The 20,500-nt window shown below is 46.0% G+C and overlaps 2 protein-coding genes across 3 annotated transcripts in view; both read left to right on the top strand.

The window, feature by feature from the left end:
- The window catches only part of SLC33A1 (solute carrier family 33 member 1), a 53,058-nt gene extending 41,379 nt beyond the window's left edge, over positions 1–11,679 (top strand). Inside the window, exon 7 of the mRNA XM_058661473.1 lies at positions 11,584–11,679. The gene's annotated coding sequence lies outside the window, so the exon portion shown is untranslated. The remainder of the gene's footprint in view (positions 1–11,583) is intronic.
- Positions 1,633–17,508, top strand: C3H3orf33 (chromosome 3 C3orf33 homolog). 2 transcript variants are annotated; one of them, XM_058661478.1, is made up of 5 exons: positions 1,633–1,764; positions 4,680–4,739; positions 11,584–11,731; positions 13,986–14,146; positions 16,771–17,502. In XM_058661478.1, the coding sequence occupies exons 1-5, from the start codon at positions 1,663–1,665 to the stop codon at positions 17,113–17,115; spliced, it is 816 nt and encodes a 271-aa protein (XP_058517461.1). In that variant the 5' UTR covers positions 1,633–1,662; the 3' UTR covers positions 17,116–17,502. The 2 variants fall into 2 exon arrangements, with proteins under 2 accessions (XP_058517461.1, XP_058517460.1); XM_058661477.1 differs by having other exon boundaries at positions 1,654–1,764; positions 4,668–4,739; positions 16,771–17,508.
- The last annotated feature ends 2,992 nt before the right edge of the window (positions 17,509–20,500 follow it).

The raw sequence follows: 20,500 nt of genomic DNA, 5'->3' as shown, positions 1-20,500 counted from the left end.
ATGCTGCTGGAGGTGCTTGAATTCCATGTCAGAGTGCGTGGCTTGGGTCACTGCTTCCTTTCCAGCTTCCTGCTAACCCACACCTTGCCATCCACATGCCACCGGTACTCTGGGCTCTTGGCTCCTGGCTTTGCCTGGTCTGTCCCCACTCTTACAAACATCTGGGAAGTGAACTACAGGCAGGATATTTTCCCCTCTGAAACTCTGTCTTTCAAATAAATAAGTAAATTTAAAAAAAAATTGTTCCTCTGTTGCACAAGCCACATCTCAGCAGGCCATAGACACAGCAGGCTCCTGGCTGCAGAACGGGTCAGTGCACCCACAGATGCCTCCTGTCACTGCAGTGTTCTCTTAGAACCAGCAGAATGGGGCCCCGCGTGATAGCCTAGTGGCTAAAGTCCTTGCCCTGCACGCACCAGGATCCCATATGGGCTCCGGTCATATCCCAGCTCCCTGCTTCCCATCCAGCTCCCTGCTTGTGGTCTGGAAAAGCAGTCAAGGATGGCCCAAAACCTTGGGACCCTGAACCTGTGTGGGCGACCCGGAAGAAGCTCTTGGCTCCTGGCTTCGGATTGACTTAGCTCCAGCTGTGGCGGCTGCTTGGGGAGTGAATGAACGGGTAGAAGATCTTCCTCTCTGTCTCTCCTCCTCTTTGTATATCTGACTTTCCAATAAAATAATAATAATAATAATAATAATAATAATAATAATAATAAAGCAAAAGAACTAGCAGGGTGGAACCGCCTGCCTCTGCCACCCCTAGTCACTCGGGTTTCTCCTGTCCTTCGTGATTAACACACACACATTTTCCCACCATAGCAATTGAACTGTCCTCCTCCCTTTAAAAGACATTTAATGTACTAATTTGTTGAACGTGGCAGCTCCTTGTGTGAGGGTTCTTCAATAGGTTTGTAGAAAATGGAATTAAAAATTTTATTTAGTTATTATCCTTAAAGTTTTATTCATTTAAAAAAGAGTACGGCCGAGATTTTCTGTCACTTGGTGCCCTTCCCAAACTCCTGCAACAAGTGGAGTTAGACTGGGCAGAAGCCAAGGGACCCGCCCAGGTCTCCAAGGTGGACGGCAGGGACTCAGTCCTTGGGCCACCACCGGCTCCCTCCCAGGGGCATCAGCAAGTCAGGTGCAATGGAGTCAGGATCCCCGCAGGCACTCGGATGTGTGAGGTGGGTGTTCCAAGCCGGAGCCTTAACCCACTGCACCACAACAGCTGCCCCGGATGCTCATACATACTTTTTTTATAACACATTTTTCACATTTTGAAGACCCGTTGCAGTTATTTAACAGTTCAAACGCTTAGAGTGTCTGAGGCGGCTATGCCGGAGCGACTCTGACAACTTGGAAGCACAATTTAAATACAAGCAGTAAGGCATGGGGTTGTATTCGGGAGCGGCTTGAAGGAATGCAGTACCTGTATTTCTCCCCTCTGGTTGCACCTTTGTGAGCCCCTGCTCGGCTAGCCCGTAGGTTTATGGCCCGGGCGTACCGCTACCGCACAGCTGTGGAAAACCCTGCCTGAAGCGAGACCGCACTGCGAAGCAAACCCGCGAGGCCGCCGGGCGGGGAAGGAGGCCGCCGGGCGGGGAAGGGCGCCCCCTGCCGTGCGCCCGCGAGCGCGCCGCGCGCCCGCACCAGGCCGCGAACATGGCGGCCCCCGAGCGGCCGTCCCCGGACCGGGAGAGAGCGGCGCCCAATGTGGTGGCGGGGATCTCTCGGTGGGCGGACGACCACCTGCGCCTCGTCCAGGTACCGCAGTCCCGGAGGGGCCTCAGGCTGCGGGCCGCGGCCGGGCCAGCTCGGCCCCATTGCCGAAGGGACTGGGCCCGGCCCGGGCGTGTCTGAGGCGCAGCGGGACGCGGCGGCCGGGCAGGGGGACAGCGCGGGCCAGCCCGGCCTGGGCACCCGGTGGCCGCGAGGAGCGGCCCGAGCGAGGCCTGGGCTGAGCCGCCCAGGGAGGGGCTGGGAACTGAGGGCCACCTGCTTGGTGATAAATGCAGGCGGCGCGGAGGAGGCATTGGAGTCAAGGGTTGGTCGGGGGAAATCTAGAGAGCTTTTCGACGGGCGAACACGGAGGCCTGTCTACCTGAGGACGTACGTTGGGCTTCCAAAGCGGAGTCGTAGTTGCTGCTCGAGCCTGGGTGTCTGACTGGTAGGCTGGTGAGGAGAGCTGCTGCAGACCCTGCGGACCCCAGCCCCGGGGGGCGCTCTGAGAATCCCAACAGTGCAGAGAAGGCCGGGCAAGACGAGGAAGGGGCCGACCTGAGGGGGAAGGAAAAATCAAGAAGGCCAGGTGTCCTAGAAGCCAAGTGAGGAAATGTGTTGCAAAGGCTGGGTTAACTTTGAAAACTTCTCCTGCATGGGGGCAGGTACTCGGTCTGGCCGCTTCCTCTGCGGCACATGTCAGCATGCCTAGTTCGAATCCTGGCTCCTGCACCTTCCTGCAAATGTGATCCTGGAAGCCGTCAGGAGATGGCTCAAAATCAGTCGAGCTCTCTCTGCCTTTCAGGTAGATGAACAGAAACAAATAAATTTAAAACTGACCTCATAAGGACTGCAGGAAGAAACAGTGTCTAAGAAAGCACATAGGGCCCACATGGGCGTGCATCCTTGTCAACTATGTAAGCCACATCAGAAATTTTTTTAAAGATTTTTTGTTGTTGTTGTTGGAAAGGCACATATACAGAGAGGAGGAGAGACAGAGAAGAAGATCTTCCGTTTGATGAATCACTCCCCAAGCAGCCATAACGGCCAGTGCTGCGCCGATCAGAAGTTAGGAGCCAGGAGCTTCTTCTGGGTTTCCCACATGGGTTCAGGATCCCAAGGCTTTGGGCCATCCTTGACTGCTTTCCCAGGTCACAAGCAGGGAGCTGAATGGGAAGTGGAGCTGCCGGGATTAGAACTGGCACCCATATGGGATCCCGGTATGGGTGCAAGGAGAGGACTTTAACTGCTACGCTATCGCAACGGGTCCGAAATTTTTTTTTAATAAAAGAAAGCGCATAAACATGCTATTCCAAATAACCTAATCATAAAATCTAACAAAAAAAAATGTGCCCTTGTCTCTGCTTTCAGGCTCATTTCTTAAATACCTAGTTGTGTTTACTGAAGTAAAGCATGTTTAGATTATCACTCTTCTTGGAATTGCAGGAATCTTAATTCTAAACTCCTTTAGGTCACTTCAGTTTAAAAAAAACTTTTTAAAAAAACTTTTTCTTACTTATTTGAAAGGCAGAGCGAGCGAGAGAGAAATCTTCCATTTCTGCAACACGTAGTGCCACGCCAGGCTGAAGCCAGGGGGCAGGAACTTCTTCCAGGTCTCCCACACGAGTAGGTGCCAGGCACTTGAGCCACCCTCCGCTGTCTTCTCAGCCACAGGCAGGGAGCTGGATCGGAAGTGGAGGAGCTGGGAGTTGAACCTGCACCTCTATGAGATGCTGGCATTGCGGGTGGTGGCTTAATCTGTTGTGCTACAGTGTGGGTCCCAAATATAACATCTCTGAATTTCCCTCTACTATCCACATATATTTGACATTGCACTGTATTTTGAGATCTTAGTACTAAGGTTTTCAATCAAATACTTTATTTGCCATCATAGCGGCAAGGTTGTGCCACTGTACAGGAAGTGTTGGGTCAGTCCAGGCATTCAAGGAACTCAAAAAGAAATAGAAGCAATGAGAAACATGGATTATATGTGTCTGTGCATATGACAGTACATGAACTTAAAAGATACATTTATTTGGCTACAAACAATTCTTGAAATCCATGCATATGTTTTTCTGTGAGCCTTTTGAAGATCCCAAATATGTACCTTTTAAAAAATTTTTATGCCCAAATAATCTTTTATTTCTATAAAAATGATGTATTTAGTTATTTGTGAGGCAGTTAGAGGAAGAGCTCCCATCTGCTGGTTTTCCGTCAGGAAGTCTGAGAGTGCCGGGGCAAGGTCAAAGGCAAGGCTGAAGCTGGGACTCAGGAACTCGGGCTGGGTCTCACATGCTGTGACAGGAACCCGACTAGGTGAGCTGTCTTCACGGCCTCCCGGGGTCTGCATTCCTGGGAAGCTGCAGCCAGGGGCCGGAGGCACAGGTGGAATCTAGGATCTGGATTTCTGGACCAAACACCTACCTTGTTAACTTGTTTGTGGTTTTCTACATACCTAGATCTATACAAGCCAGATTACTTGGAAAAGGTCAGCTGTGTGGTATAGCACGTTAAGCTACCACTGCCTGTAGCATTGGCATCCCATATGAGCACTGGTTTGAGTCCTGGCTGGTCAGCCTCCAGTCCAGCTCCCTGCTAATATACCTGGGAACCAGCAGAGGACAGTCCAGACGCTTGGGCCTCTGCGCTCACCCGGAAGGCCCTGGGGAGCCGCTAGCTGCAGTCTTTTCGAGCCTGGCCTTTGCAGCCATTTGAGGAGGGAATTTGTGGGTTGAAGGTTTCTATTTCCTTCTCTCTCTATAACTATGTCCTTCAAATAAACAACAAATCTGTTTTAGAAAATTCAAGGAAAGAGTCACAGTGTTTGGAAGAACAGGACCTTTATTTGAAGGATGCGCGTCGTTTGAGCAGTTAGATACAAGGACAGTATTCTTTCCACCTCCTTAGAACCAGGTCCTTCCCTAATCAATGAGAATTAATCATTAAAGCTCTTTTCACAGAACATCAGCACCGTGATGGGTGTGGCTGGAATGATGCTGCTTCTAAGAAGTATTAGACTGGTAAGTCGAAAAGTGAATAAGGTGTTAAGATAAACAATAGATTATTCTCAATTTGGTTTTTATCTCAAAAGCTATATCATTTTATTATTCATATTGGAAACCTTTGAATAGTATTTTAGAACTATGAGCATAATATAAAATCCAGGTAATTGCAGTCAGTAGTACCGTACTTATTCTTTTAATGCTTAGAAAGGAATCTGAAAAGGTTGTCATGAGTTTATATATCAGATGCTGTAGAATATCTGCAGGATTGTTTTCTGTGGTGCGTTTATACTTGGATTGCAGTTGAATCATTCCCTTAGCACTGAACAGTTTATGCTTTGGCGGAAAGCCCTTTCTATATTTTTGATACACACAGGAGAGAGTCATCAGAGATTCAGATCTTACAAATACATTTTTTACTTCTTAAAATTTTGATAAGATATATGTAACAAAATTTGCCACTGTAACCGTATTTACATGCACATATGCACCGGATGCTCTGCCCTTGGCTCCTGAGCCGCGGGGGCAGTGGGCTCTGAGTCCCTTGAGAGCCAGAGGACCATGTTCTGTTCCAAGTTCATCCTTCACAGACTTAATACTTTCCCCGACCTCCAAACAGCTGAGTTGAAAGGGCTGGCCTTTTGGTAGTTGAAGAATCTGTGATGACCCTCTCCACTGCTAACGCTCACCTTCCCTGCTCCCGAGTGATGAGATCCCAATCTCCTGGCTATTTTTTCTCTTATTTTAACTGTGTTCCACTTTGTGAAGCCTGTTCTGAAATACGGCACCCAGAGTAGGACGGTCTCTTGTACTCAGAGTCCGATTCAGGATGTGGGTATTATCTTCTCTTGCTTTTTTTTTTTTTAATCTCCTCTTTTTAGAACCTGATACTAGTAATGTTGTCTTAGGTTGAACTTTTTTTTCTTTTAGTGGTGCTGAGAGTGGATTGTATTTAAAAAAAAAAAAAGAAAGAAATTTGAAAGAGAAGCAGAGAGAATGAGATCTCCCATCCTGTAGTTCACTCTGGGGCAGGGCACAGGCCAGGAACTCCCCAGTGGCCACAGTGACCAGTGCTGGGGCAGACCAGAGGCCGGGAACTCCCCAGTGGCCACAGTGACCAGTGCTGGGGCAGGCCAGAGACTGGGAACTCCCAGGTGGCCACAGTGACCAGTGCTGGGGCAGGCCAGAGACCGGGAACTTCCCAGTGGCCACAGTGACCAGTGCTGGGGCAGGCCAGAGACTGGGAACTCCCAGGTGGCCACAGTGACCAGTGCTGGGGCAGGCCAGAGACCGGGAACTTCCCAGTGGCCACAGTGACCAGTGCTGGGGCAGGCCAGAGACCGGGAACTCCCCAGTGGCCACAGTGACCAGTGCTGGGGCAGGCCAGAGGCCAGGAACTCCCCAGTGGCCACGGTGACCAGTGCTGGGACAGGGCACAGGCCAGGAACTCCCAGGTGGCCACAGTGACCAGTGCTGGGGCAGGGCACAGGCCAGGAACTCCCAGGTGGCCACAGTGACCAGTGCTGGGGCAGGCCAGAGACCGGGAACTCCCAGGTGGCCACAGTGACCAGTGCTGGGGCAGGGCACAGGCCAGGAACTCCCCAGTGGCCACAGTAACCAGTGCTGGGGCAGGGCACAGGCCAGGAACTCCCCAGTGGCCACAGTGACCAGTGCTAGGGCAGGCCAGAGACTGGGAACTCCCCAGTGGCCACAGTGACCAGTGCTAGGGCAGGCCAGAGACCGGGAACTCCCAGGTGGCCACAGTGACCAGTGCTGGGGCAGGGCACAGGCCAGGAACTCCCCAGTGGCCACAGTGACCAGCGCTGGGGCAGGCCAGAGGCCAAGAACTCCCAGGTGGCCACAGTGACCAGTGCTAGGGCAGGCCAGAGGCCAGGAACTCCCCAGTGGCCACAGTGACCAGTGCTGGGGCAGGCCAGAGACTGGGAACTCCCAGGTGGCCACAGTGACCAGTGCTGGGGCAGGCTAGAGACCGGGAACTCCCAGGTGGCCACAGTGACCAGTGCTGGGGCAGACCAGAGGCCGGGAACTCCCCAGTGGCCACAGTGACCAGTGCTGGGGCAGGCCAGAAGCAGGGACCTAGAGTTTGTTCCAAGTCTTCCACATGGCTGGCAGGGGTCGCCTGCTGCTGCCTTCTCCAAGCCAAGGGCAGAGTTGGATAGGAAATAGAGCAGCCAGGAAGGGAACCAGCGTCCATATGGGGGCCTGGCACTGTAGGAGGCAGCTCTGCCCACCTCACTACAACGGCAGGCCCAGGTTGTGCTTTTATTTACACATGTGTTGGGTTCAGTTAACTAAAACCGCTAAGCCTTTTTTGTGTGTGCGACTGTTGCTGTGTCTCGGTTTTGGGGATTGCAAGGGCAGGCTTTCCGACTACCCGTCATTCTGGAGGGCTGGATGTTTCTGAGTTCTCATGTCCTCCCAAACGTCTGGCCGTGCTGACCTTTATGCCAGCATTCAAGGAACCGATGAACACGTTCAAGGTCTGGCCTGGGGACTGCCCAGATCGCAGCTGTGTGGCTTACTGCTGCCGATACTCTGTCATTTTTCTCATTGGTGTTTCTGTAGTTGAGTCCCCGCCATATGGGAGCCCTCCGACCCACGTTTCTCTGTTTTTCTCCCAAGCTTGTCTTACACAGCTTTGTCAAGCGACTCATCCCCTTTGTGGTTTGATTTAGGACGCCTTCTCTTTTTTGTTTGCAGTCTGTGTATCACATGTTCTTGAGCAAATACTGACTGTAGATTCAGAATCTTTCCTGTCAGCTTGTTCTTCTGAACAGTTTGTGACGTTTGCCTTCCCCCTGGCTTGCCCGGTGGCCCAGTGTGACACAGACCTGCTTTCCCTTTGGCTCTGTGAAACCATGTGAAAGCACGTTAGGCATCAGAGACTTTTATTCGTAAACTCTTCATATTATACTTCCTAGGAATATGGATATTTTATAGTCTAACCACATTCACACGATCCTATATGTATGGTAAACCTAACATGTCAGTAATAATATCTAAAATGTAGTTCACAATCACATTTGTTTTCTCAAAAATGCCCCATTGCTATTTTTTGTTGTTATTGTTGTTGTTAACTAACGCAAGGTCCAGTCAGTTGTATTCTCTTGTTTTATCACCTTAATCACCTTTAAGGTAGAATTTTACCCTCACTTGTAAAAAATATTTTTACCTATTATAGCACTGAAATTTTTTTAGTCTAAGTCAACTGCTTTGTAAAATGTTCCGTAGTCCAGATTTGTCTGTTTCTTTATGAAATTAAGTGTATATACTTCTGCAAGAAAAGGAGATAATAATCCATACTGTTTATTTTATTACATCAAAATTCATAATGTTGATTTGTGCTATATTATCACACTGAATGAAATTAATGATAATCTCAGTTAACATCCAGTCTATATATAGAGTTAGATTGTCCCAGTGTTTTTTCTTTTTAAAAATATGATCTGTTCAAATTAGCGTTTTTGTTTTAAACAAGAAGCTTACTTAAACAACAACATGAACAACATGGTTGGTTTGAAGGAAAAGCTATTTAGGATTAGTTTTTTTTTTTAAGAGTAATTTACCCCTACTTAAAATCAGATTGCCCTACATGTAACTGCTACATGCAAAAATGCTATAAAATTGTCCTTGATTTTATAATAATAAATGAAAAACATTAAAATTTTTCAAACAAGGTGTGCAGGGATTTTTTTTTAATTGTAAAGGCGGATATACAGAGAGGAGGAGAGTCAGAAAGGAAGATCTTCCGTCTGATGATTCACTCCCCAAGTGACCGCAACGGCCGGTGCTGTGCCAATCGGAAGCCAGGAACCAGGAACCTTTTCCGGGTCTCCCACGCGGGTGCAGGGTCCCAATGCATTGGGCCGTCCTCAACTGCTTTCCCAGGCCACAAGCAGGGAGCTGGATGGGAAGTGGAGCTGCCGGGATTAGAACCGGCACCCATATGGGATCCCGGGTCTTTCAAGGCGAGGATTTTAGCCGCTAGGCCATGCCGCTGGGCCCAAGGTGTGCAGGGATTGTAGGTTTGTTGTTCAAACAGTGACGGCAAAGTACATTACTAGACTATAAAGACTATAAAGACTATAAAGTCACTAATGGAAGAAAGAGATATTTTCACAGAACCAATGTTTTCCTCCTCCTGTCTATTTGATTTCAATCAAAACATACAATGGGCCATTAAAAAGAGAGAGAGAGAGAAGAGGGGCTGATGTGATGGCTCAATTGTCTAATCCTCTACTTGCCAGTGCTGACACTCTATATGGGTGCCGGTTCTAATCCCGGCTGCTCCACTTCCCATCCACCTCCCTGCTTGTGGCCTGGGAAAGCAGTGGAAGATGGCCCAAAGCTTTGGGATTCTGCACCCACGTGGGAGATCTGGAAGAAGCTCCTGGCTGCTAACTTTGGATTGGCTTAGCTGCAGCTGTTGTAGCCATTTGGGGAGTGAACCAGCAGATGCAAGATCTTTCTGTCTCTTCTTCTCTCTGTAAATCTGCCTTTCCAATAAAAAAAAATTAAATCTTTAAAAAACAGGAAAGAAAAAAATACAGCATGCTTGTGCACATACACCAGCTTATGCACAGTAAAGGAACAGGGAAGGGGAATGAGGCAATGGAGAACCGTGCACCATAGCAGTCAGGGTGTGATGGCCCTGACTGGCCGTTTTCCAGCTGAGAATGTCTTCTTGGCCTGTAAGAATGTAATTTTGGAGTAAAGTGCAGGTTGTGTTTTCAGCAGACACTTGGGTCTGCTGTTGAAGCCTGTCAGTTCTCTTGTGAGTCTCCATGGCCAGCTGTGTGGGTGTTTCAGATTCATTGATTGTCCACAGAGTTGGAGTCTGATCTGCCTTGCTGCAAAGCCTGTCATTCACAGCAGGTTTCATAAGTTTACCAGGTAGTGCCTGTGAATCTTAAACTGCACCATGGAGCTATTGTGTCTGCACTTTCAGGTGAATACACTCGCTCTCCGTCTTGATCCTTCCTGGGCTTTTAGCGGGTCCTGGTGAGTGTTCTAGCTCCTGAGCTGCCGCTTCACAAGAAAGATGCCAGATCTGCTGAGTGAGCACACAGCAGCGCCAGGGGCGGCCTCAACTGATGACCTGCGTGGTGCCTGGATGGCACTTGTCACCTTAAGTCACAACACCACCCTCCCCCTTTTCCCAGGTCATTGATTGATTTAGAGAAACCACATCATTTAGCTTATAAGATACGCCACGTTCTCAATTGCTCTGCTGTGCTATTCTTATTGATAAAAATATTCATTCAACTCTGCTATCATAAAAAGTTGGGTAGTAACTTATCCTTCTGTTGTGAGAGTTTTGAATTAGCCATGTTTATGGCTGAAGGTTGTTAGTATGAAAGGCAAGGGTATGAAGTGTTGTCTAACCTCAGCCTTCCCTGGGACAGAGATGGAAGCAAATTTCTAATATGGACTTCTTTTCCTTTCTTTTAAAAAAAAGACATTACATCTTTCCTCAATAAGATTAAAAAAAGAAAAAAGTCAGTTAAAAGTTACAATTTTTTTTCATATTTTTTATTATATATTTTTCTTATTAATTATTTTGCATTACGTGACAGTTTCATAGGCTCTGGGAATCCCCCCCCTCCCCACACCCCTCTCCCCTGGTGGATTCCTCCACCTTGATGCAGCATTACAGTTCAAATTCAATCAAGATTCTTTCTTTGCAAACATATACCAAGCATAGAGTCCAGCTACTTATTGTGCAGATGGATTGAACAGTTTCTTGGGGAGACCATTTCTGGTCCGAAGTTAGAGCTGGTAGAATATCATCACAGTCAATTAAGAGTCCCAATATAACATCAACAGCAATTTGCAACATTATGGAATTGACATGGTTTTGAGTAACTAGTATGTTAAAAAAAAAAAAAAAAGCAAGTCCTAACCACAACCTATGATTAGCTCATTGACATTTCAATTTATATACAGGACCGGCTGCTATATACCTTAAAATGGCTATAGGGTACCATTCAGTTGTCTCGTGTCTATTTCATTTTAGTATTTAGCCATTTGTTGTGTTGAAGTATAATTTTGCTGATCTTGGCAGATTTTAGGATAATCTAGACTGGGTTGTAACTCTAACAAGACATTTGTCGACATTTAAGGTACAGAACAATTTTTTTCGGGGGGGTGTGCAGGAAAATCCTCAACACCATGGTGAGGAGTGACTAATCTTTGTGACCCACCCAGTGAGGCATGAGCCAATCCACGCCAGCTCTTTCCTGTCAGACTTCAAGCTTTACTTTTTGTTGTTTGTCTATTTATTTTAGGGTTTTTTTTTTTTAGTTTGTATGATTGTTTGTTTGCTGCGAGGGGTTTTCGAAGCGATCCCGATGGCCATTGCGAGGGAAAAGTTACAATTTAATTTAACTCAGCCTTAAGATTTTCCAGCAGGACATGCAGGAACAGTTGTTCATATTCAAACCAGAGCATACCCTGATGGAGAGCAGGGTTGTACGTTCGCAGAAGAGGAAGCAGGGTGTGGACCTGACTGGCGTGGTGCCACTCGCTGCCTCTTGACACATGGAGTCATAGTTAGAGGTTGTGAGCTGTTAGGGGGTAGGAGTCTGTTTAATGTCTCCCCTGCAGTTACTTGACATAGAAAAATAATGAAAAAAAAAAGGAAAAAAAAAAAGAAAAAATAGTGAACAATGAATTCTAGATAAGGTTTCTGTAAATAGTATGATTAGATCATATTAAATTATTAATATTGAATTAATATTTTTAAAGGAAATGTCTTGTTGAATGTTTAGGCAACAGTGACATGTTGAACTTTAGATGAAAAAAAATAAAAGGTTGTATTTTTCTCCTTGTAAATCAACAGACATCAAAATTTACAAGCTCTTCAGATATTCCAGTCGAGTTTTTAAAAAGGAATGTTAAGCTACGTGGACGATTACGCCGAATAACTGAGAATGGTTTAGAAATTGAACATATTCCTATCACTTTACCTGTTATATCATCCTGGAGAAGTAAGTAAGCTGCAAAAACAATAATACTAAGTAACTATCATTGTGTTTCTTTATTTGATGTTATTTATAAGACCATGAAAGAATGCATTTTAGTTCATAATAACTTTGCATTGTCTGTGAGGGCCTGAACTTGGCCTCTGTACCAGGAATGTTTAATTTGACCTTAGATTTCCTTTCTCCCTTCCCTCATTTTTGGTTTGACTCGACTACACAGTCTGACATTCAGTAGTCAGTTGTTCATTTTACAAATATTAATGTCTTAATTAATTATGGTCTGGGACCTAACAGTACAACAATGTGCTAGATGAAATAAACAAGGTTCTTCTAATGCTTGCAGCTTAGTGTTTTAGGTGGAAAGCAGAAAATGCACAAATGAAAAACTGTGCTTAGAGCTATGAAGAAAAGCAGCAGGGTGTTGGGATAAAGAGTTATTGGGGGCTACAGGCAGGTGGAGAAAGCAGAGAGGGTCTCACTGAGGAATTGCTGTTTAATCAGAGGCCCAAAGGTTTAGAGAGGCTAGCCAAGGAGGAGCACCAGGGAAATGAACTTGACTGTTTCATGATGGAGGTGAGAATGGGTAGCTAAGGCTCAGGGAGGAAGGGAGTGGGAGTCACCAAGGAGATGAGAGAAGTGAGTCAGGCCACATCTGCAGGCGGGTGCCCTTCCTCCCACTTCCATCACAGACTGAAGCTTCACAGAGCTCTGGTGTGTCCTCACGGTTTGGCCATGGCTTGGAGCTCTGGTGTGTCCTCATGGCTTGGCCATGGCTTGGAGCTCTGGTGTGTCCTCACGGTTTGGCCATGGCTTGGAGCTCTGGTGTGTCCTCTTGGCTTGGCCGTGGCTTGGAGCTCTGGTGTGTCCTCACGGTTTGGCCATGGCTTGGAGCTCTGGTGTGTCCTCATGGCTTGGCCATGGCTCAGAGCTCTGGTGTGTCCTACAGCTTGGCCATGGCTTATGGCTCAGAGCTCTGGTGTGTCCTACAGCTTGGCCGTGGCTCATGGCTCAGAGCTCTGGTGTGTCCTCATGGCTTGGCCATGGCTCAGAGCTCTGGTGTGTCCTACAGCTTGGCCATGGCTCATGGCTCAGAGCTCTGGTGTGTCCTCATGGCTTGGCCATGGCTCAGAGCTCTGGTGTGTCCTACAGCTTGGCCGTGGCTCAGAACTCTGGTGTGTCCTACAGCTTGGCCGTGGCTCGGAGCCTTGGTTCCAGTGCTTTAGGATTCAGCTCTTCTGTGAAACATCCTTCACTCCCAAGCAAAATTAGCCTTTCTCTTTACTAAGCCCCACGGCAATCTGTACACACTGTAATTACAGTAATGGCTTAGACTTTCCTATAATGATGATGTATCTGGGTTTAAATCTCTCAGTAACTATGAGCCACTTGTGGGTACAGATCTTTTCCTATTTATCTTGTTGTTCTTAGTCCCTAGAAAAAGTATTTATTAGCTATCACATTTGGCTAAATTAATTGAGATTGCAAGATATTCCTGTGACATCAAATGAGAATACAATGTCTACAATTTTATTGGTAGTAACAGCTTATTTATTAAAAATATGTGTCTGTAGCTTTATGTGTATAGGTATACAAATAAATCTTGAAAGTTGGAAAAAAAGGTCAAATTGGTTAAACTTCACTTCCTATTCTGGAGCTTACTGAAACTGTTACATATTTATATTTATATTTATATTTATATTTATATTTATATTTATATTTATATTTATATTTATATTTATATTTGTATTTATATTTATATTTATATTTATATTGTTTTAAAACTTGAACAGAGTACATGTATTGAGATGTAGAGAGCTTGGTTTTAAAAATAAGCTTGGTGGGGCCTAGCACAATAGCTGAGCAGCTAAAGTCCTTGCCTTTCACACGCTGGGATTGCATATGGGCACCGGTTCTAATCCTGGCAGCCCTGCTTCTCTTCAAGCTCCCTGCTTATGGCCTGGGGAAACAGTGGAAGATGGCCCAAAGCTGTGGGACCCTGCACCCATGTGGGAGACCTGGAGGAAGCTCCTGGTTCCTGGCTTCGGATTGGCTTGGCTCTGGCCATTACAGCTACTTGGGGAGTGAATCATCAGTTGGAAGATCTTCCTCTCTGTCTCTCCTCTCTGTGTATCTGACTTTACAATAAAAATAAATAAATCCTTAAAAAAAAAGCTTAGCATATTCAGATGTTTTTTAAATGACTTTGGAATTTGCTTTTGTAACACGCTATTAAAGCTAAACTCTTTTCTGCCATTTTTAGAAGATCCAGGTGGTGCTTTGCTGGTTAAGCTGGCTGGGGTAGAACTCACCGAGGCTGGGAAGGAATGGTTACAGAAAGAGCTAAAGCCTTCCCAGGCACTGTGGTTCCAGCTTCTTGGAAAGGAGAATTCAGCACTCTTTTGCTACCTGTTAGTGAATAGGGTAAGTAGTGTCAAACTAGTAATATTTTATGGTATGTATGTAAGCACATTGAATTATAATGCATATATGTGTATGTATGTGTATATAAGAAACCAGGGTTTCTGGGGCCCGGCGGCGTGGCCTAGCGGCTAAAGTCCTCGCCTTCAAAGCCCCGGGATCCCATATGGGCGCCGGTTCTAATCCCGGCAGCTCCACTTCCCATCCAGCTCCCTGCTTGTGGCCTGGGAAAGCAGTCGAGGACGGCCCAAAGCTTTGGGACACTGCACCCGCGTGGGAGACCAGGAAGAGGTTCCTGGTTCCCGGCTTCGGATCGGCACGTACCGGCCCGTTGCGGCTCACTTGGGGAGTGAAACATCGGATGGAAGATCTTCCTGTCTGTCCTCCTCTCTGTATATCCGGCTTTCCAATAATAATAATAAAAATCTTAAAAAAAAAAAAAAAGAAAGAAACCAGGGTTTCTTATATAAATGTTGTTATAAAATTTTAGTCACATATGTAATATATGTATAATGTAGGACAAGACAGAAATTTACCAAGAAAAGGAAAAAAAGGAACTGTCTTGGGAGCAGGCATCTGCCCAGCATTAAGGCCCCACCTGCCACGTTGGGGTCCCTGGGCTTGAATAGAGGCTGTGTTTGTGATTGCAGCTTCCTTCTGATGCCCTCGCTGGCAGGCAGCAGACAAGGGGTCGAGGGCGCGTGGGAGACTGCGTGGAGTTTCAGCCTCCTGGCCTTGCCCTGGCCCAGACCCTGCTCTTGTGGGCATGTGGGCAGTGAGCCAGTAAATAGAAGATCTCTTTGTCTCTGTGTCTCTGCTTTTCAAATAAACATGGAAACAAACAAATAAATAAAAGTGTCTTATAAAAAGAAGAAAACATTCAAATTAGTAATGCCTCTGGCCATTGCTGCTTTTTTTTTTTTTGCTTTTAAACAATTTAATTTTATTTATTTGAAAAGCAAAATGAGAGAGAGAGAGAAAGGCAAAGAGATCTTCCATCTGTTGATTTATTTCTAAAATAAAGTAACAGCTAGGGCCGGACCAGGCTGAAGCCAGGAGCCAAGAGCTTCAGCCAGGCCTCTCAGATGGGTGCAGGGCCAAAGCACTTGGGTCATCTTCCACTGCTTTCCCAGGCATGTTAGCAGGCAGCTAGATCAGCAGTGGAACAGGCAGGCAGCCAGGCCACAAAACAGTGCCCATATGGGACACCGGCATTTCAGACTGCCTTAACCCATTATGTTACAGTGCCCAGGAGTATTTTTATGAATGTATTTATTCATAGGTATATTGTAACACATTTATTATTGGAGTAACTTGTTGAGTGAGGCCATCATGTGGGAACTACAGTGACAAATGAGTGTTCAGAAGGTAAACATTGCTCAGTATGGTCCAGAGCCTTGTCCATGTGTGTGTCAGAGTGTATGTGTTTTAAGTCTGAACTGGTTCACTCTGCAAATGGCTGAAATGGCTGGGGTAGGGCTAGGCCAGCAGCAGGAGCCAGGAGCTTCAGCTGGGTCTCCCGTGTGGAAAGCTGTCACCTACGCTATTGGCGCCCTCTCTACTGCTTTCCCAGGCCATTAGCAGGGAGTTGGATTGGAGGTGGAACAGCCAGGACTTGAAACACTGTCCATATGGGATTCCCCCGTTACAGGCATGTGATGTAACACGCTAAGTTAGTGTGTTAAAAAGAAAAATAGTCATTAATTTTTAAGTATCTTATTTGTAAAAAATGTTGTTTAAAGATATATTTATTTTAAACGCAGAGCAAGGAGAGAGAGAATATCCATTTTCTATCTGGTGGTTCACTCCTCAAATACCCAAAACAGTCGGGGCTGGGCCAGGCCAGAGCCGGGAGCTGGACAGTCCATGTGGGTCTCCTGTATTGGTGACAGGAACCCAAATGGTTGGGCCATTATCCCTTGTCTCTGAGAAGTATTATTGGGGTGCTTGATTGGAAGCAGAGTAGCCAGGACTGGAACTGGAAACTGGGGTACAGAATGCTGACCATGCCAGGCTACTGGTTAGCCCACTGCATCACAGTGCCTGCCCCAAGGAAACCTCTTTATATATTGTTGATTACAGCGCAGTGGCCTAGCAGCTGAAGTCCTCACCTTGCACATGCCAGGATCCCATATGGGTGCAAGTTCTTATCCTGGTGGCCCCAATTCCTATCTAGCTCACTACTTGTGGCCTGGGAAAGCAGTTGAGGACGGCCCAAAGCCTTGGGATCCTGCACCCGTGTGGGAGACCTGGAAGAAGTTCCTGGCTCCTGGCTTCGGATTGGCATAGCACCGGCCATTGTGGTCACTTGTGGAGTGAATCATTGGACAGAAGATCTTCCTCTCTGTCTCTGCTCCTCTGTGTATCTGACTTTGCAATAAAAATAAATAAATCTTTAAAAAACGAACTTCGGGTTTGGAGAGAATGGGTGTGGAGAATTCTGTTAAAAAGAATCAGTTTACTCGAGCAAAAATGACCAGATTCTAAACTCGTGAGGTCCTTTCTGTTTTAATTTTTGGCTTTTTCTTTGGGGAGGGGACACTAAAATTAAGGAATGATAGCTTTTAATGTAATTAAGATGTTATGGATATAACAATTTTATTAAGCTTTTTTTTTTTAAATTCTAGGGTAGATATTTTACCATGAATCTAAATGAGGAAATTTTGAGAAGAGGCCTTGGCAAAACTATTCTTATTAAAGGGCTAAATCATGATTCTAAGATCTATTGGAAAACTCACAGGAGATTACTTAAAGCCGAGTTAACAGCTTTAAGAAAAGGAGAAGGAGTGTGGAAGGAAGAATCTGAAAAGGAGAGTTATTTGAAAAAATTCCAAGACTCATGGAGAGAAAAATGGAAAAAAGAAAGTTATTATGACAAATTTAGAAGGACTAAAGACAACGTGATTAACTGCTCCTTAATACTGAAGTTCAGAGAACTTCTGAGCCATTTACACTTTTGGAGAAAAGGATGAAACACGTAAGAGGCTTACAGGTGACCTATGCAGAAGACCAAAATTTGTAAATATTGTTTGACGTTTTTCATTGTGAACTGAATTTTCCCAAGTGATCAAAGCTGTCATCTAATGGTAATTAATGTTAAGAAGATGATTATGACAAATGTTATATAGACTTAAATAAATTATGATTCATGTAATATGCTTTTAGGAATATAAAAAGTACCAGGTTGAAGGATGTAAATGCTCTAGTGCCAATGTTTGAAGATTTAACTTTTGGCTGTTGTATTATTTATTTTTGTTTAAAGAGAATGTCTGTTTTCTTTGCCTTTTATCAGCTTTAATTATTTATAATAAAAGAATACTCTGCACTTCGTGGCTGAGGCTGTGCCTTCCCTGCCAGCTGCCTGTGAACTTGGAACACTTGCAGGAGTGACGGTCACATTTCTACATTTTGAAGGCCAATTTGACTAGAGTCACGAATCTGACATACACAAACTAGCTGCTGAAATCATCCACACAGTAAGAGCAACAATTACCCACTAACATCCACAAAGTGTATAGAATTCATTTATTTGAAGGAATTACCAAAGAGATGGAGAGAGAGAGAGAACACACTTCCTTTTACCAGTTCACTCCCCAGTGGCCTCAACAGCTAAGGTGGGTCAGGCTGGAATCCCACCCAGTTTTCTCATGTGGGTGGCCCGGCCCAAACATTCAGGCCATCATCCATTGCTTTCCCAGGGCGTGTTAGCAGGCAGCTGGATCGGAAGTGGAAAAGCTAGAAGAACCAGCATTCATGTGGGGTGCCAGTGTTGAAGGCAGTGGCTTATTCTATAGTGCCACCCATTCTTCGTCTTCTGTTTTTTTCCCCATAATGATTTCTGATCCTGAGACCTATTATCTGGTCCAGGTGGTTGACTCCTGTTAAAATCAGTAGTACAGAGTGAGAAGTTCACTGCTACTCCAGGTTCTTGTTAAAACATAAGGAAGCAGATCCTGCAATCTTTACCATTAATGTTAATTTTCAGTCAGGTGTGATGTTCCAAAGATTTCCTGTGGTAATATGGGTTTCTTTCATCATTTTTTTTTTTTTTGTGGGTAGGATAGGAAATTATATTCCAGCTTTTAATTCCTCTTTCTGAAACTTCACAGCTTTTTATTTTTATTTGCAGGGAAATTAAGATATATATATAACCTGGTTTTGCGGCAGACTCATGAATTTTGCCTTTTCTTTTCCAATTTGTCCTTATAAGCCACAGGTTGGGGCTTAGTTCTTTGCATTCCAGAGATCTTCGATCTCTTTGTTGGTTCTGAGAGTCGCTCCGGCTCAGCCAGCACACAGGGTGGCTTTCCCGTGAAAGCAGGGCAGAGCGGGGCTGACACAGCTCATCTGGAACCCACTGTAACCTTCCTCTCTTGATGTAGTAGGGAAACATGCTTCCAGGGACGAGGTCAGCGAGTGGAAAGACAAATCAAGACCCTGCACGCACTCACCACTTGCTGACCATGTTAGTCTCTGTCCTAGGAAATGGTGGGATGTTACTACCCAGTGGAGTCTGTGTTGTCTTGCGGCAGGCTGCTTCTGGATCCACAGCATTGCTTTGTGGGCTTTGTCTCTGGTCTCAGCGTGTGTTTACGAAAGGTTGATTTATTTAGAAAGAGTTACAGAGAGGGAAAGGGAGAGAACCTCCATCTGCCAGCTTACTCCCCAGAGGGCCGAAAGGGCCAGTGCTGGGTCAGCCTGAAGCTAGGAGCCAGGAGCTTCCGAGTTTCCCATGTAGGTGGCAGGTATCCAGATCATGGGGCCATCCTTCACTGCTTTCCCAGGCTGTTAACATGGAGCTGGATGGAGTGGAGCAACGGGGTTGTGAACTGGCACCCAGTTTAGGGTGTCAGCATTGCAAGTGGTGGCTTTATCTCCTACTGCACAACGCTGGACCCTCTGGTCTGTGCATGGTTATTTTTTTTTTTTTTTGGTTAGGATTTATTTTATTTATTGGAGGAGAGTTACAGAGACAGTGGGTGAGAGACAGAGAGGAATCCATCTACTGGTTTACTCCCCAAATGGCTGCAGTGGCTGTACCAGATAAAGCCAGAAACTTGGACCTCTGTAAAGGAAGCTCTCCTGTGTTGCCGGCAGGGATCCAAGTCCTTGAGCCTCATACTCCAGGTATACTAGCAGGCAGCTGGATCTCAAATGGAGGAGCTGGGACTCTACTGATTCTCATAGGTGACACTGGGTTCCTGCTTGTGGGCTGGGAAAGCAGTGTAGGAAGCCCAAGTCCTTGGAACCATGCACCCATGTGGGGAAGAAGCTCCTGGCTTCACATCAGCTCAGCTCATTGTGGCCATCTAAGAAGTGAAACAGCAGACAGAAGATCTGTCTTTCCTGCTCTCTATAACTCTACCATTCAAATTTAAATCTATATTTAAAAATATTAACATTGATATCAGCTTATCATACGTAACAATAACGAATAAAGTTTGAAAGAAGAATGACAACTGTGTCTGTACGTATAATCCAGCACTGTCATTGGTGCTAAACATATTTCAGCAACAAAGAAAGTTGACAGACAAGTGTTCCTTCATGTTCTGCCTTCTGTCTGGTGTCTTGATGTTTCTGTTGTTCCCTCTTGGAGGCGGGAGTCCACTGACTGACTCTTCAGCACGTTTGGGTATAGTTCTTGCTTCATGCAAACTCGACAGGGGCTCTAACACACATGTTCTTCCCCAGCTTGGGAGATTCTTACCTGTTTCTCTCCCTGCCTGCTCAATCCCAAGGCAGCCTAGTCCACAGCCTATGTGTCCAAGATGGCAAGGATGCATAACTTTGTGCAAGATGTTTGGGCTTCATTGCGTTTCAGCATTTGTGTTACGGGGTGGGGTCGTGTTAGCAAGTCTTTTTGGGTCTTGTCACTCTACAGAAAAAAAAGATTTATTTAGTTTTACTGGAAAGGCAGATATAAAGCGAGGAGGAGTTACAGAGAGAAAGATCTTCCATCTACTGTTTCACTCTCCAAACAGCCCAAAAGACCAGAGCTAAGCCAATCTGAAATCAGGAGCCAGCTTTTTTCAGGTCTCCCATGTGGGTGCAGGGTCCCAAGGCCATGGACCTCCCTCTACTGCTTTCCTAAGCCACAGTCAGGGATCTGGATGGGAAGTGAAGCAGCAGGGACAGGAACCAGCATTCAGATGGGATTCCGGTAGATGCAAGGTGGGGATTTAGCCACTAGGCTACTGCGCTGGGCCCCAGGTCTTCTCATAGTTGAAAAGGATGCATGCCCATGTGGATCACCAGTTATGGTGGGAAGGGTCAAGGAATGGGGGAAGGTGGGTGTGACAATTGTTTCCAATTTTTTTCTTCCTGTATCTGGGAGGAGGGGGAAGGGAAGGGAAGGGG

Source organism: Ochotona princeps, chromosome 3, assembly GCF_030435755.1.
Source record: "Ochotona princeps isolate mOchPri1 chromosome 3, mOchPri1.hap1, whole genome shotgun sequence".
Lineage (NCBI taxonomy): Eukaryota > Metazoa > Chordata > Mammalia > Lagomorpha > Ochotonidae > Ochotona > Ochotona princeps.
This window is presented reverse-complemented; position numbering and strand designations above follow the sequence as displayed.

What these genes read in the sequence shown, in the direction of transcription:
- C3H3orf33 (XM_058661477.1), top strand. Translation starts at nt 1,663, where the DNA reads ATGGCGGCCCCCGAGCGGCCGTCCCCGGACCGGGAGAGAGCGGCGCCC. An exon ending in TTCTAAGAAGTATTAGACTG is followed by an intron (nt 4,740 to 11,583) that starts GTAAGTCGAAAA and finishes GTAAATCAACAG; the next exon opens with ACATCAAAATTTACAAGCTC. An exon ending in TGTTATATCATCCTGGAGAA is followed by an intron (nt 11,732 to 13,985) that starts GTAAGTAAGCTG and finishes TGCCATTTTTAG; the next exon opens with AAGATCCAGGTGGTGCTTTG.